The sequence below is a fragment of the Bubalus kerabau genome, chromosome 19, assembly GCF_029407905.1.
Source record: "Bubalus kerabau isolate K-KA32 ecotype Philippines breed swamp buffalo chromosome 19, PCC_UOA_SB_1v2, whole genome shotgun sequence".
Classification (NCBI taxonomy): domain Eukaryota; kingdom Metazoa; phylum Chordata; class Mammalia; order Artiodactyla; family Bovidae; genus Bubalus; species Bubalus kerabau.
The window spans coordinates 19,598,552-19,616,400 of NC_073642.1; the positions used below are offsets into that span (position 1 = coordinate 19,598,552).

A 17,849-nucleotide genomic window follows, 5' to 3' on the forward strand; every position below is an offset into this window, starting at 1 on the left:
TAATGTCAGGAAGCTGTGGAATGAAGATGGAGCATAAACACTTCTCCAAGAGAAAACGAAAGATGTCAGGAAGCTATTCACTTGAGTATGTGCTACCTGTTAACATATTACAAAATTTGTTTTTATGATGCCCACGAACTCTTCTTAAATGAAGGAATAGTTGCCAGACTTAGCTACTCATATTTCTCATGGGCTTTAGAGATGCTGCATCCAGAGAAGTGTTAGAGTAGACTGTGGATATCCAGGTGTTCAATCTACCTTCAGACATTCAGGAAGGAAATCTAAATTTGTCATCACCTAAACTGAGAAGAAACCAACTTCTCTCACAAGATGTAAAGCTGAAAAGCAAGATCTGAGTGACAGGCATTTCTCAGAAGGAGACTCCAACAAGCTTTCTTCATCTATACTATGTTGATACACCTTCTATTATAAACTTCTAGCTTTGTTGGGCATAAGTATCTCTTGCAAGCTCCAAGCTTAGGCCATGCACTGCACATAAAATACCATTTACCTTGGTGATTGGGAAAAATGAACAGAGTCACTCTCTTGCCTCTATAGGATGGGAGACAGCCTGGCACACTGGCTTAAGATACAGCTCTCTACTGCAAATATCAGATCAGGTCTTGTTTTAAATTTGGAATTTAAAGAGGAAGTGGAATCTGAATTTTTCTTATTTGGACCAAGAATTTCAAGGACTTTGAGAGAGCACCCCCAATTTCCTTAGATACACTTGTGAAATAGAATAGTGTCTATGTTGGCATACCAAGACTTGGGTGGGAGGATCTCTTGTTTGCAAAGAATTTGTTTAGACAGTCCAGGGAACTCTGATTCGGAGGAACATACCAGGGAGGCAGAGACTATGTCAGAAGCCAGGATACCAGATTCTTTGGGTGAAATTGATTATTCTCACAGCAAAAGTTCTCATACCCCATGCAGGGATTCACAGATATTCACCACATCCACCACAGTCAGCAGTGCCTTTCGGAAAGAGCGATCAGCGATTAACATCTCACATTTTCTCCATCCCATCCCTCCCACAGATTGGTTTCACCTGCAGTGCTGGTGAATTCAATACCAGCCCAGAAACAGGACAGGATGTGTAGAAACATTGAGTTCTCATGTGATCCGTGAACCGGGAAGAGTGATTTTCAGATGCTCAGGATGTCATCACCAGCAGAATTTAATTCAGGGAGCCCCCAACGATCGAACTTTACAAGAGAACAGATTTCCCATCAGGACCTTTCTGAACATCTCTTAGGCCAGTCCATCTCTGGATTTCTCATCCCTGAGACATGTAAGGCTCAAATTGATGAAGCTTGATGGAATCGACTTTCTTACTCCAAGGGGACCTCCACTGAAGTCTTTCCAGTGAAATATGTGGATATAAGCATATAAGGTATATAGGCCTATTCTCTCCATAAGTAGAAAAGGAAATGGTAACCCATTTCAGTATTCTTGCCTGGAGAATTCCATGGACAGAGTAGCCTGGCAGGCTACAGTCCATGGGGTCACAAAGAGCCAGACATGACTGAATGACTATCATTCACTCACTCTCCTTTAGATGACTTAAGATGATTCCCTGTGATGTTAGGCAATCCCAAAACATGTTCTAAAGCCTATACTGATATCTTAATGATAATATAAAAACTTGGAATCTTCCTTTGAAACCTATTAAGTGTAGCAAAAAAAAAAAAAAAGATTGATATCAAAGAAGATACTGGTGCTCCAGGAACCAAAACCTTATTGGTTACAGAATCATTTTTTGCTCTGAGGCAATTGCTATGGGCTCAGTAGCAGGTTGGCTCCCAGCCAAAGCTGACAATAGCTAGTCCAGGGGCCTTTGAGGGCAGCTCTGTAGACTGGCAGCGCATGGGCTCATGCGACAAACATCTATAGCTATTTCTCTGCTCCAGACGCTGAGCAAAGCATAAGGAAGACCCCAGACCTCAAGACCATCCATAGTAACAACCATACCTTGAGTGAAAACAATACTGCTGCTGTTTTGTTTGGAAACATGGCAAGAAAGTCGCTCATCATGCCTGAATGAAGCAGAACTTTGTTGAATAGTCTGCCACCTAAAACACTGATGTCTTTTCAACGCTCTAGCTCCTCACAATAGCAGGTGAAAGTAAAGATCTCTTGAATTTTGTTTGACTCAGACTGCCAGCAACCTGTATGACGAGTAAGCAGGCACACTGTCTACAAGTCTTGGAACAGTTTCTGCCAACTTTGGGTATGTTGGTGTTGAATGGAGTAGCATGACCAGTTGAGGGGGACAGGTTGGTAAGATCAACCAAGGGGCCAGTTGGCAGCCTTCCTTAAAGGTATGAAAATTGGGTCCTGGGCTTGTCTGCTTGACTTCCCTCCACCAACAACCCCCAGACCTAATCATCACTGAGCCTGTCTGATTTGGCTTCTGTAATCAATATCTTAACCACCACTGATAATGCTCCCTCCTTCTCCTCCTTACCTATCTTTTATTTTCCTTCTTATTTCTAACAAGCAAGTCTAAAAAAAAAGTGTGAACATAACACAACATTTTTTAACTGAAAGAGACCTTAAGGATAACCATTCCAACTTTCTAAATGCCTCAGATGAGAAACAGGACAATCTGCGAGACTAGTTGACTTGGCCAACATCCCCTGAGAAACTAGAGCAAAGCCAGAAATCTCAGAGGTCTTCCCACCACTCCATGTCATCATCTAACTTCCCATGTATCCTGTGCTCTCCAGGCAAGACTGACCTGCTTTCGCTTCTGAGTTGAGTCTCATACAGCTCTAAAAATGGGCTGGCTGGCTGTTCTACCGTTGGTGTTGGTTTTGTAGTATTTAGCACCAAAAATAGTTGCACTAGTGTAGTCCGCAAAGTAAGCATCAGAGGAGAAAGAGTCATGGTCAACCTGAACCCAGAAGGACCAAGGAACCTTTGCCTCCTGTAGAAGGTCTCTTTCCAGGGATGATTTGCACACCATCTTCTGAGCGGAGGAAATATCAAGATTTTTGTCTGTTAACTAAACGAGGCTTTGTGACCCTCAAGATCCACTCAGAGATCAGAGGACAGCATTGGGTTCACCGCCAAAGTCAAGAACTGGAAAGGACCCTGGCCATGGCACCCTATTCCCAGGTGGGCATCTAACAGCAACTCACTCACACTCAGTCTGGGGGGGACCAGGTGAGGAGGGCGTGGCAAGGAGACCAGTCTGGGGGACCTCACGCATCCACCACAGCTACAAAGGAGCTTGCATGATGCTATGCCCCTTCCCAGTCACTCTGGCGTGGACTTCTAAACTGTGGAGTTTGGTAGCGGGCCATGAGATTGATCTAGATGTGGGTGGCCATATTGGCTAATGGGGTGTCATTTCAAAACCCATCTAACCACCTCCAGCTCTTTAAAAATAAATAAGCAAATAAATAACCCTTTACCAGGGCTTTTTGAGTGTGCAGGGAGGCTAGGAGGGTGAAGGAGAACTAAAGTGACCTCGGGCACTTCAGCCCTGCAGCGTTGTGACTGCCAAGGAAGAGAGGAGAGTCTTTTCAGAAGCCACCCACGTTCAGAAGGATGAGACTTCTGAGGCAACTGCCCCCACCCATTCAGGGTCTACAGAGGGCACCCCCTGGCAGTCCAGAGTGGCCCTGAGGAAAAAGGACACAGAGATTTAGGGCTGATTCTAAGAATCTCAGAACAAAGAAGGGGCCAAAGTTGAGCAAGCACATCCTGCCTGTCACAGATACAGACATGGAGACCCAGGGGCGCCTTCTCAGTCCCGCCCCTCTACAGAAGGAAACACCTACTCGGCTCACCCCAGAGCCCCGAGGACCCTTTCCATTGCTGCAGCCCCATCCTCTGCCTCCTTCACTTTCCAAAAAGACTCTTGATGTTTGCTACCCACCGAGGTTAATAAGTCAATGTGCAGACTCTACACAGAGCTCACAGCAAGGGCAGCAAGAAAGCAAGCCCTCCCCCTCTGTATCCTTCATCTCGGACTCTCACAGGAGGCAGCTGCCGACAATGGATGTGACGAGGGCATGACCCCCAGGCCAACACAGAGGCCCGCGGGACTAGGACGAGGGAAATCTGACAACACCAGCCTCCGTGCTGGCAAAGGAATTGCCTTCTTTCATCAGGCCAGGAGGACTCAGCACCCTGTATTGAAACCTTGCTGCATTCTGAATTCCCAGTGGCCCACTGATCCCTTCTCACCTCCCCATCTTCAAGACCACCAGAGACTCTGAGGTTCTAGGAATGTAGGTTCCAGAACACACAGACAGGAAGATGGAAGCCACGCAGTGTGTGTGTTGGGGGGTTGGGGAAGAGGCAGCAATAGGAAACTTGGGGACTCATCTCTCGCTAAGAGAAACCTCCTCCCAGGACCTCCCGACCGTTCCCTCCTGGAACACCTGTCTTTCATTTAGCTAGGACCAAACCAGACCGCAGAGTTCAACCCAGCATCAGCAGCCCTTGAGTGGCCCGAGGGGTCAACTGCCATAGGACAGCACAGGATTCCTTTGAGGTGGTCCATCCCAAGAGCTCTTCTCAAAAGTCCCAGGGGTGGGGAGCACAGCACAGTGAGAAAGCCCACACCCAACTCTGACTCCCTCCCCACCCCTCGCAGCCCACTCAGCAGCCTCGCCCCTCGCCGCAGCGCACCCGTGCCCCACCGTCTGAGCGCTGCTCTTTTCTATCCGGATAAAAATATTTGTGGGTCTTAAAAAAAGAAGCAAAGCCACAAACACAGAATTCAGTCTCCCGAACCCCACACAGGATGACTGTCCAGCAGCTGACCAGAACGTCCAGGCTGCCGATTGTCCCTTAAGCTGGCAGAGAGGGAGGCAGGTCAGGGGACCCGGAGATGCCAGTTGGGCAAAAGGCCAGTCCATTCGGTAGGGCCGGTGGCCTGGGAGAAGCACAGCCTCTCCTCCCCCGCGGGAGGGCTCCCTGGGGCCAGGCTGTCGGTTTCCATGGGCCTCTTGTGGTCATGGGTCAGGGGGCCCAGAGACCCACCCCATCATGGTCCTTGACAGCAGCCACTGAGAAGGCAGTGATCCCCCTGGTGCCGGGGCAGACGCAGCTGGCCCCAGCCCAGATGCTTCTTCGTTCTCTCTCCCTGGTCGGGGCTCCGTCCTCATTAAGATGCCCAGCCCGCAGCGGTGGCCATTGGACGCCTCCCAAAGCAGCCTCGGCCCCTCCCCCGCCCCCAGCCCACAAAAGCGATTCCTCAGCCCCTGCATTTTCACAGCGGCTCAAAGGCAGATGCATCAATCCTTCCAGGGGCTGGAAACGTGAGGGGAATGCCAAGGGGCCAGGTGCAGGTGCCAAATAGAGTCTCCCCTGCTGGCTCCTGCCCACACCATCACCTGACTCTCTGAAACAAGCACTGCCTGTGCCTCTGGCTGGACCTGGCCCCCTTTTCCAGCAGCGGGGTTTACCTGGGGCTTAACAGGGCTCCCAAGAAGTGGAAGCTAGAATCTAGAGGAGACAGGATGAGACACGGAGGACCCAGAGGGGGCACACCTTCAAACACCTGCGAGGCAAGAACTCTCCTGCTGTTGGAACCCTGCTACATCCACATTTACAGACAACATGGGGGTGTCCAAAGCCCCCCTTATCTCCCCAGCAGCCTGAATGTGGGAGGCGAGGCCAAGGAGTCTTTGCCTGATGGAAAGACAGAAGGCAGTGCCATGACAGGGTTCAGATTTCGGCTTTTAATTCTGTGGCTCGTTAAATCCAGAAAGTCCAGTTTTTGAAGTTCAGAGGATAGATGACACCTCTCTTTCAGATTTAGAAAGGAAGGCGTGGTTTACACCCAGATGGATGTAGTCCACTGTGGCCATGGTTTCGTGTTTTGCTGTTGTTTGTTCAGTGTTTACTTGTAGGCGCCACTGTTGACTCCCCAAAGCATGAGGACTGTACTTTCCAGAAAGAACAAGTTAGAAAATTGTCCGGAAGTGGTGGAGAGGAGGAAGGCGGTGGAGACGATGGTCAGGGGAGGCGTGAGGTGTTCCAGTGGCCCCTGGTCTGGTATTCTTTCCTTTCTGACCCTGTTGACACGGTCTGCCCATGCGCCTGTGTAGAGCTTGAGGCTAACACACCTGTGCAGGTGATCACACCCATGCAGAAGTGGTTGGCACTCCTCCCCAGCTCCTCCCATCCCAATACAAAGATTGTCTCTCTGCATCTTTAAGATCTTCCGCTCTCAAAAGACAGAGCTGAAGAAATACAGGCCACAGCCTACACCTATGCAAATTTCCAATTGCGTTCATAATATATAAGATTTTCTGGGTTGTCATTACAGTCTTGCGGTTTCTGTATCAGCAGCTTCTCTGTGCATTAGAGAAGAGGGTATCTCTCTGTAGATATAGATAGATAGATAGTTAGATATATAAATATATATATATATATATATATATGCCAAACTGCCTTACAGGGTTTTTCTCTTTCTTTTTCAGTGTTGTATGTGTAGCAGGCACTTGAGTTTATATGAAGATGTTTGCTTCAGTCAAGGATGGAAGAAAATAGTCTGTGAGGTGGAAAAAAGGGATGGGGCGAGGCCAGGAGAGAAGAGGCAACAGAATATGGATTTGTGACCACCGGCCACTGCTAGCCAAGGATGTCCAGGTAGATGGGGGTGGCTTTCCCCAAAGCATGGAGGATCTTGTAGATCTCCTTGATGTTCAGCCGCTGCTGTGGTTCCCTCTGCCAACACCCCAGCATGACATCATACACCTCTTTGGGGCAGACTCGGGGCCGCTCCAAAACACGGCCTTGGGTGATGCACTCGATGACCTGGAAAAGGGGAAAGAACAAGGAAGTCATGGCCAATGTTCAGCTGTAGCCCAGCGGCTCAAGCTCAGCAAAAGGCCACGATTTCAGTGATGCTCTTCAGTGAAGACTGGGCTGGAGATCAGAGTTGCTCGTCTGTCCTGGGCATGAGTTCCAAGTGCCAGGACCCAGCATTGGCTGGTCCAGGCCCCTGCTGCCCTTTGCACTCCATCTCTGCTTTTTTAAATTGGAGGATAATTGCTTTACAATGTTGTGCTTTTTTCTGCCATACAACAACGTGAATCAGTCATATATACATACACACACACACACACACACAAGGACTGCAGCCTACCAAGTTCCCCCATCCATGGAATTCTCCAGGCAAGAATACTGGAGTGGGTTGCCATTCCCTTCTCCAGGGGATCTTCCCAACTTAGGGACTGAACCCAGGGTGTATATATATATATATCCTCTCCCTCTTGAGTCTCTTTCCTAACACCCCCATCCTGCCCCTCTAGGAGGTCATCACAGAGCACCAGGCTGGGTGCCCTGTGTTATATAGCAACGTCCCACTAACTATCTATTTTACACATGATATGACAACATATATGTCAATTCTACTTGCTCTGTTTCTTTAAAAGTCCTTAACACTGGGACCAACTGCCTGATTCACCACTGCCGAGCTGGGTGGCCAGAGAAAGTCAACTGGCTTCATAGGATCTCAGCATCCTTACCTGTAAGATGGGTACCATCCCTTGACCAACTCGTTTAAGGACCCAATGAGGAGGAAAAGGGATTGTCTGACTCAGTGTACCAAAGGGGAGGCCACAAGGAGGAGCAGGAAGAAAGCAGATAACGTATAGTTGGACCATCCCCAACTGGAAACTCAGGACCATGCCTGTAATTTGTGGTTGGAGTCCAATTCTTCAGAGTGATTTCTTTGCTGCCACTATGAATTTTTAAGATTCCATCTTCCAGTTCTCAGGTTATTTGAACTTCTTCCTAACTCTCACTATGTAACCTTGGTCAGCTTACTGACTCCAAACTACAGTGTCCTCATTTGAAGAAAAATTGTGATGATAAAAACATACAAAATCATCTCTAGGCAAGTGCTTTCCTGGTGGTTGAGTGGTAAAGAAACTGCGTGCCATCCCAGGAGATGCTAGAGACTTGGGTTTGATCCCTGGGTTGGGAAGATCCCCTGGAGGAGGGCATGGCAACCCACTCGAGTATTCTTGCCTGGAGAATCCCATGGACAGAGGAGCCTGGCATTGCAAAGAGTCGGACACGACTGAAGTGACAGCATGCATGCATTTCTAGTAGAGAACGTAAAAAGTATTATTGGGTTGGCCAGAAAGTTTGTTTGGGTTTTTCCTTAGAATGCAATGGAAAAATATGAATAGACTTCTTGGCCAGCTTCACATTTCCCCCTTTTGTCTGCTTAGTCTATCTGTAGTCTTTTTTACTTATTTATTTATTTTTACTTTTTGAATGTGCCTCATGGCATGTGGGACCTAGTTCCCTGACCAGGGATCGAACCCACGCCCCCTGCACTGGTAGATGGACTCTTAACCACTGGGCCAACAGGGAAGTCCCTGTATGTGTAGCTTTTATCTCCCTAGGCTGCCCCCAATAACACCTTGTCTGCAGTGTAGCCTCATGTCACTCTGGGGCAGCTTGTCAAGCAATTCCTGTGTCGGCACTTTCTTGGTCCTGGTCTTCCCAGTCTGCAAAGGCCCACTAGGCTCTATTCTTGGCCAGTCTGATAGATCTGCTGCTGCTCATATTCCCTGCTTTTATTTGAGCCTTGTCTCCATCCTCTATTACCTTCACCTCCGTGAAAAGAGGTCTAGTGGAAACTGAAGGAGTGGCTGCTAGTGCTAATATTAAAAGCACTGGATGTCTCCTCCTCTCCAGATTGCCCATTTGATAGAGAAATTCATGATCAGTGACTTCTAGGACTTGATTGCTGGGGTGGGTGGAGTGGACAAGGTAACTGGGGGCGGAGGGAGGGGCCGGGGAGGTAGGAAGCTCATCTTCAAGGCCAATGCCTAACTGAGGAGTGTCAGAAATGACCTCGTTTGTGATGCTGAGGCAGATTAGATATCCAGGACAGATTGTCTGTTGAGACCAATAGAACCCTCAGCCCAGAATCCCCTTTCCACTGGAGCCACCAAACTACATGAGGGCTGTGATCAGGATGCTTTGTGTGCCTGAGTGCTGCAAATGTGCCAGGATGTATATACACATGGATATGTGTATATGCATTCATGTGTGTGTGTGTGTGTGTGTGTGTGTGTTTACCACCACCCCCTACCCAGGAAAACAATAGTTGTGTATGTGTATGTGTTAGCCTCTCAGTCATGTCCAACTCTTTGCAGTCCCATAGACTGTAGCCCACCAGGCTCCTCTGTCCATGGAATTCTCCAGGAAAGAATACTAGAGTGGGTTGCCGTGCCCTTCTCCAGGGGATTTTCCTGACCCAGGGATTGAACCCAGGTCTCCTAAATTGTAGGCAGATTTTTTACCATTTGAGCCACCAGGGAAGCCCATGAAGCACCATAACAAATGAGTTTTGATATACACACTTTCATTTTTTTTTAGAAAAGTTGTTAAAATGTATTTTCCTTCTTTGGGAAATGTCGTCAGGACCCATTCCATTTCCAAATGATAACATATTATAAATTTAAAGAAATGCCTTCTTTTCAGCCTTTGATATTTACTTAATTAAATGGTCAGGGTACAGGAAAGCCAACATGAACATAGCTTCCAAAAAGAAAGACACTTTCTAGAATATTCAGATAGGATTCTAATATTAAAAGGTCCTCCTCATGTTCATGTTTTCCCAGAAAACAGACCATAGACTGCAATCTTTTATACTTCTGCTGGGTTGGGAGACCCAGCCCTTTACTGCCTACAAACTGGACTGAGTTCCCTGGGGCAACACAAGTCACTGAGAAGCATCTTGTTCTGGACCACAGCCCAGGCCTTCTCCAGGCGGAAGCTTTCACCTCTGAGACCGGGCCAATCCACTCCAGAACCCCAAGCAGCCCCCCTTCTTTTGTCCTGAATTTCAACAAGTGTTTGTGTGAAAAATACTGAGTTAATACAGGCTAATGTGCTCCGGAAAATGCCTGGCTTTAAACGTGAGCTGTTATTCAATTTGATGGCTAGCACTTTTTATTAATACTGTACATCAAAAGCGTAAAAATGCATGATGTGTATATTACTACATTTACTATTATGATTCATCTTACTCCCTGAAGTCCACACACAGCTCTATCAGTGCGTGAAATGTGCCTTCCCCATCCACCTTCCAGAGCATCTCTGGGCCTGGCCTGCCTAAAGCCTCTGGGGACCCAGATGATCTGGTGTACTTAGTGGTAGGTGTTTCCACAAGACGGCACAATTGAAAAACTTCATAGTTGTTTTTTTGTTTTCACTTTCTGTCTTAGTGAAACATTTGTGATTTTTTAAGTGTAGCAGAGCAAACAGAACTGTGCCTTGCATCTCAATGTCGACATCTGATTTCATGCTCTCCTGACAACCACAGCACATTTCCTGCAATTATGCTTTTTTTCTGTTTCCTATCAAGAAGGTCTCTCTCCTCCTGCTTCTGCTGACATTTGCTCTGCTAGCTTCAAACCCCACCCAGTGTTTTGCACACTCTTGTCTAGCTGCTGGCTTCAGATATCTTTTATCAGCCTCCCACAGATCAAGGTTCCCACCTGCCCCTTTCTTTCCTTTTTTAAAACTTTTTGTTTTATATTGGGGTGTAGACGATTAACAATGTTGTGACCGTTTCAGGTAAACTCAGGCAACTCAATCATACATATACATGTATCCACTCTCCCCCAGTCCCGCCCATCCAGGCTGCCCCATAACACTGAGCAGAATTCCTTGTGCTGTACAGTAGGTCCTTGTCGGTTATCCATTTAAAATATAGCAGGGTGAACATGTCCATTCCAAACTCTTTAACTATCCCTTCCCCCCACCCCATCACTCCTCCCGGCATCTGCCCCCTTCCGTACTTCTGTGTTTGAGAGCTGGAACCATGGCTGCTTTCCATAGGTGAAGATCTCCCAGAGAATCACCCCAAAGCTCCACACGTCACTCTCCGTAGTGAACTTCCGGTACATGATGCTTTCGGGGGGCATCCAGCGAATCGGGAGCATGGTATGTCCTCCCACCTAAAAGGGGCCAAGACAGAAGCACACACAGAGTGACCCAATGACCAGAATCAGTTGCATCAGCCTGCACTCTTCATCTGAAGATGCCCTCTTGATGCATCTTATTCTAAGATAGCCAAATGGGATGCAACTTTTGTGTCGAAAGGCCAGTGGAGATGCTGACCTCCAAGCCCTAGGATGCTAGAGGCAGCTAGGGTAGCAATTAGAGATCACACCTAAGGGAAGGTAGGCTCCTTGGCATAGAAGGTCAAGAAAGATTACAAGATGATTTGAAGTGGGAGAGAGGGTTTCAGAATCTGGTACTACTGTCAGATCTAACCTTGAGAAGGAGTCCAGAAGGAAGTCACAAAATCACTGAGCGAGGCTAACAAGTCTCAGAGGATTTGCAAACATTAGGTTAGACTCCTTGGCCAAGGAGGTTAAAGCACAATGTGGTCGATGTGCACCTAGTCTGTAGAACTATGGCTTTAGCATTTATCTGACAATCTTGAATTTCTCACTGTAACTTAGGGCTTGGAGAGAAAGGGATAGGGAAGTTCAAAAGCATGAGAGATCACATGCTAATAAGAAATCAGGTGGACTACAAGAGAATTCACAACCATTCTTAGCAAGATCGCAAAAGCCAGGAAGGAGAGTGTTTTTTAAAGTAACCCAAGGAAGACATTGGGCTTCCCCAGTGGCTCAGTGGTAAACAATCTGCCTGCAACGCAGGAGATGTGGGTTTGATCTGTGGGTTGGGAAGATCCCCTGGAGAATGAAATGGCCACCCACTCCAGTATTCTGACCTGGGAAATCCTATGGACAGAGGAGACTGGCGGGCTATAGTCCCTGAGGTCACAGAAGAGTCAGACACGACTTAATGACCAAACAACAACAATAATAACAAGGACATTAGCCAGCTGTGGATCTACTGATCTGCAGTCCAGGATATGAGGAAGCAACTGACATTCAGGCTTTACTTCCCTGAGAAAAAACAGTAGGGAAATCCTCACTGCCCAGCAGGTTAGAGATATTATTAGCATAAGTGGAAGAAAATTCACAGCATGTTTTAGAACTCACGAACTAACTGCATCATTCATAAACAGAGCAGCAGAAATTGGAACTTCTGGCTAACACATGAAACTTGTTAGAAAACTGTTTTCCACTGATCGAAAAAGAGCTCTTTATAAATGAACTATTATGATGAACAATGAATTGAAGCTCTCATTTCTATGATGGGCCAGTTGTAGGAATTATAATCATAAACACATAAGAAAGAATGAGGTGCTGAAGACGGGCAATCTTGTTACTAAAAAAAGAGATCATGTTTGCAGTATCCACAAAGTATTTTAGAAGGTAAATGATAATATGGATTTGCAGAAGTTGTTTTCAACCTGGGGTTTTATAATCAAGACAGTTCTGCATCGAGTGTAGACAAATGAAGATGTTTCTTTCAGATAAGTAAAGACTCAGAGAGTTTACCACTCATGGCCTTTCAGAAAAATAAAGCAGAAAAATTAATTGAGGATGTACTACAGGAAAATGAAAACAGAATCTAAAATATACAATGAGTTGGAACATAACAAAGAGTGCAAAGCAAATAAGCCACAGAAACACAATCTAAATCAAAATAATGGTCAGTACTATGTTAGTTAAATGTAATATAATTACTAATAAAGGATTTCTGTAAGACAGAGGTATAAAGTAAACAATACCACTAATAATGCTAATAGTAATATCATTGCTACTATTAACAATATTCTGGAATGAAACTTTTAGATAATATTAAAAATAAGTGCATATAAGAGTAGATAGGGAAATAATTAAAAGCCCAATAAAGACTCTGCAAGGGAATTTATAGCCTTCAGTTGTTGTAACAGTTTAACTTTAAATGTGCTTGCTAAAATAGTAATGTAGCTACTAAAAGAATAAAAACAGTACATATGGTTTCCAAAGCAGTTTCAGGAAAATAGAACCAAAAATCTCTAACCAATACAAAAAGACCACAAAAAAGAAGGTGGGATAATGGTAAATAGCAAGCACAAATGAAAAAGAACTTTAAATTACATCACTATAGACAATGAGAACTAATAGGCTATACTATCTTTTAAATAAAGAAAAAATTTATGTTAAAAAAACCAAGATACATGTTATCTAGAAAAGACATGTTTAAAAGGAAATAACAGAAAATGTTGAAAATTTTGAAAGAATTTAAAAACACAAAACAGTAAAAAAAAATACTCAATATATGATGTGCGTAATATTTAATACATTGATACATAAAAATAAAGGGCAAATATAATTGAATAGATAATATAACTTGAATAGATAATATGCAATATATGTAATACATATGAAAATATAATCCATGTATAAAGTATATTGTATATATGCTATATAATCAATATAGAGTATATCAAAAATTGAATATACACATGAAAAATATTTCAGAAAGTCAAGAACTAAATGAAGACAAAGTGATCTATATTATATCTGAAGGTGATAAAATTTGCCATTATGAAAAATCACAAACATTTTTACTCAAATTAACAGCAATAAAAATGTATAAAAAAGTAAAATAGGTTATAAATAAAAGAAAACTGACAAAGCTACAATTACAAAGGCAAATTAAAACACTTATTTTGCAAAATGACAGATCAAGAAGACAACAAAAATAAAGATACATTTAAAAAATACAAATAATGAGTTTTAATTGATAGATACGGGTGATGTATGTATCTTTCAGCCTCCTTAAAAAGTTGCATATTATTTCCAATTACCTAAAACGTGTTTACAAAAACAAATCACATATTACCTTAAAAAGAAGTCAGAAATTCCAAGAGAAAAAACAAGGTAAACTAAAGTAAAAATAAAAGAAGAAAAGCTATTCTTTCAAAAGATGCCCAAAACTACCAACATCCTTTCCTGACTAATAGTTCTAATTCATTAATAATAAAAGGCAAACTTCCTTTATTTAATACACTAAATATCATATTTACTGATAAAACATTGAAAGCATAGAAGGTATCTTCTATTACAGATTTGATGCAAAACTCTGTATGTGATCTTAGTCAATACAATAAAGTGAGAATAAAAACAAGATAAAAACACTGAAAAGGAAGAGTCAAGACTATCATTGTTTGCATATGATATGACAGTTCAAGACAATTAGCTATAAAGCAATTAGAACCATTTTATGATTTAGTAAGCTACTCAGACGTAAAATGAATACACAAAAATCAAATTACTCTCATGCACTGTAGCAATGACTTCAAAATTCAATGAAAAGTAAACTTGTTTGTACAATAGCAACAAGAACAACAACCAAAAAAATGTTTAAAATTCCTTGGTATAAACCTTAGCAGAAAATTCATAAGGTCTATGTAAATATAACTATTAAAAAACATAAAAGAAGATCTGAAGACATGGAAAGATGTGTCTTTTCCTTGGATAAGAAGACTCAGTTATAAACTTCTCATTCATCCCAAAATTAATCTAAAAATTCAGCACCATCTAAATAAAACCCTCAATGGCATAATGTATGGAAACTGACAACACAGTACCAAAATTCATCGAAAGGAGCATTTGATTAAAAAAACTAAGATATACTTGTAATAGAACAACAAGGGATATTTGCTCAATCAGATAGAAAAACACAATATCAAACTACAGGAATGAACACACTGGGTTATTGGCATAGGAATAGACAAATTTCTTTGATCAATGGAACAAAGTAGAGTCCAGAAACAGACTCACGTATCAATACTGGAATTTAATATATGAAATGATGGGTTAGTAATCAGTGTAGGGACAATGAACTATTCATTTAAAAAGTACAGTTAGATACCTACCTCACACCATATACAAAAATCATTTCCAGATGGATTAAAGAGCTAAACATAAAAAACAAAACAATAATCATATTAGAAGAAAACTTAGAAAACTATTTGTATAACCTCAGGAGAGAAAGGCCTTCCTAAATAAGACACATGTTCAAGAAGCCATAAAGGACAGAATTCAGAGATACCCCTGGTAAAAATTAAATACTTTTGCATGGCAAAATACAAAATCACCATAGTTAAGAAACAAATGGCATAGTTGCCATATATGTAAGAAGGAATTAAAATCCATACATTATAAAGTGTTTTATTTAAATTAGTTAAACACAAGAAATCCAACAGAGAAATGAAGAACAGATGATTCACAGAAGAGCTACAAATGGCCACGAACACATGAAGAGATGTGAGTTAAAACAATAAAGAGACGCATTCTTCATCATGTGGGGAAAATGAAGAGACTGGTACTTTCCAGTGTATAAAAAGCCTGAGGAAAGAGTTGTTCGTTGCTAAGATTGGGCAGCCTTTTCTGAGGGCAGCCTGGCAGAATATGTCCGTCCTAAAGATGTTAAGTGAAAGTGAAAGTGAAGATGCTCAGTCGTGTCTGACTCTTTGCGACCCCATGGACTCTAGCCTACCAGGCTCCTCAGTCCATGGGATTTTCCAGGCAAGAATACTGGAGTGGGGTGTCATTTCCTTCTCCAGGGGATCTTCCCAACCGAGGGATCGAATCCTGGTCTCCTGCATTGTAGGCAGATGCTTTACCGTCTGAGCTACCAGGTTAAGTGCCTTTTAATTCAGCAATTTCACTTCTAGGAGTCTTAGAAAAATACTTGCTTATGTAAGCAAAAATACTTCATTGAGGATATTTTATTTCATTGTTTTTAAGGGCAGCAATTTGTTCATCATTAAATGTATATGCAGCACTTAAAAGGAATGTAGTAGAGTTATGTACTGTGATATGTAAATACGTCCAGGATATATTAAATAAAAATGTAAAACACTGTAAATATATATTAGCATTCTCATTTATGTAAAATGTGTGTGCATAAGCAAATATATTAAAAGGCAATAACGTATAAGTCTGTAAGTGCATAGAAAAAGGTCCAGAAAGATAGTCATTAAGCCAGCAATTTCCTCCAGGAAGGAAAAGTGAGAGAACTGACCAAAAAGAAAACTCCATTTTTTCTATATTATGTATTTCTATGCTGTCTGTTCATGAGCATGTACCACATTTGAAAATTTTAAAACAATAAAAGGAAAAAAACTAAACATATGACTAAAGGAAAACCAGTGGACCTAATTTATTCATGTTCTAAATCAAAATATTTTTTGAGAAAAATTAGGTTTTTGATGAAAGCTAGTGGAATGGTTTCTTGTACCTGGTTTCTTGAATGAAAAGGAAAAGAGGTTAGGAATATGGGAACATTTCTCTTGATGAGAAATGGTAAATACTGGATTCTTACAAATTGATGTGGGCTGTTTGCTTCATTTGATGATTCTATGCATAACCCAGAAGAGCCATTTCAAATTGAAATTTCCAAATGTACAAAATGAGAAATCTGGGTGCCTCAGTATAAATTTTGAGGAGTTTAAGTCTCTGGATAGAAAATTATCAGAAAGGTATTAATCAGTCACAGAGGTACCGCTAAGAAGAATTTTATTAATTCTGCGTGGCATCACCAGTGTGGGTGAAATTTATACAGCATTCCTCCAGAAGTGGACTGAAATACTTCTAGTGGAATGTGATATAACAACAACAACAACAACAAAATCAATAAATTGGAAGTCAAAAACCCTGGGTTCTGATGTGACTTTTGACAAACTCTTAACCTCTTTGAATCTCAATTTCCTCATCTTCAGCATAGAAGTTAAGCAACAGCTGTGTCTAAAGTGAGATGATATATTCAATATATAGAAACCCACTGAGCATCATGAAATACAAGAGTATACACATAAAATGCAGAGACTGCGCCCTGTGTGTGGTGAGCACCGGGACAACCCTAATTTCCTAGACTGTCCATATTTCCCATAGGTCTGCCTAGACTATACTGATTTTCCTTCAGAGCTGCCTGCATTCCTGTATCCTTCTCTCATATTAGAGAGATTCACTCTGGGAAAGTTACTGGTCAAATCCTTCCCAGGTTAAAATACACACACACACACACACACACACATATATATATATTGACAAATATGCCCATCATGAAACCTAGCCAGGCAAGCAATGGGATAAAATAATAATCTTAATAAGAATAATCCTAATTAATACACACTGAATATCACTGGCTGTGAAACACACTGGATGTAACATACCACTGGATGCTACACACACTCTGCATTTAAGCCTCTCTCTCATACTATGTGGTAGAGTTCCCTATGATCCCCATTTCACAGATGAAGATAAGGTAACTTGCCCAGGCACTGCCCCAGAAATTCTAGTTAATGATCCAAGCTCTCAATGAGATACACTAAGAATCTGAAGGCTGAGCCTTTGAACAGGAAATATACAGGAATAAGGCAAAAATTCCAAGGAATGAGTCAAGAAAAAAATAAGTCCTTGGAGATCTTTGGATTATACTACCTTAGATAACTCTTCCAGCACTTCTATTATTGTGGATTCAAGATGCTTGTCAGCCTGACCTTCCATCACAAACTTCCCTTTCACCTTAGGATGTCAGTGGCCACTGATGATCATTGCCGAGATCCATTATTTCATTAGTGGCTGCAAAAGGGTGACATTCTAATTCTAGCATTCCCTCTGCATATATCAGCTGGAAATCTTCCCAGAATAAGAACTTTCCTTCGTTAACTACTGGTTACGCTGGTGACAGTTTATATAGAAACTCCTTTTATCTACCAGCTTTCAGAATAATGAGTTCCTTCTCTGTACATGTGTGTTAGTCTCTCGGTCGTGTCTGAATCTTTGCAACCATGTGGACTGTAGCCCGCCAGGCTCCTCTCTGTCTATGTGATTCTCCAGTCAAAATACTGGAGTGGGCAGCCATTCTCTTCTCCAGGGGATCTTCCTGACCCAGGGATCAAACCTGCATCTCCTACGTTACAGGCAGATTCTTTACTG

General features: G+C 42.7%; 1 protein-coding gene across 2 annotated transcripts in view; it reads right to left on the reverse strand.

Annotated features, from left to right (window-relative positions):
• Positions 1–296: 296 nt before the first annotated feature.
• The window catches only part of NTRK3 (neurotrophic receptor tyrosine kinase 3), a 425,220-nt gene continuing 407,667 nt past the window's right edge, over positions 297–17,849 (reverse strand). Inside the window, exons 16-18 of one of the 2 annotated variants that reach the window (XM_055556822.1) lie at positions 14,783–14,824; positions 10,794–10,952; positions 297–6,783 (exon numbers count right to left, since the gene is read on the reverse strand). In XM_055556822.1, the coding sequence (XP_055412797.1) occupies positions 6,598–6,783; positions 10,794–10,952; positions 14,783–14,824 (387 nt within the window). In that variant the 3' untranslated portion in view covers positions 297–6,597. The remainder of the gene's footprint in view (positions 6,784–10,793; positions 10,953–14,782; positions 14,825–17,849) is intronic. The other variant, XM_055556823.1, reaches the window with a different exon arrangement.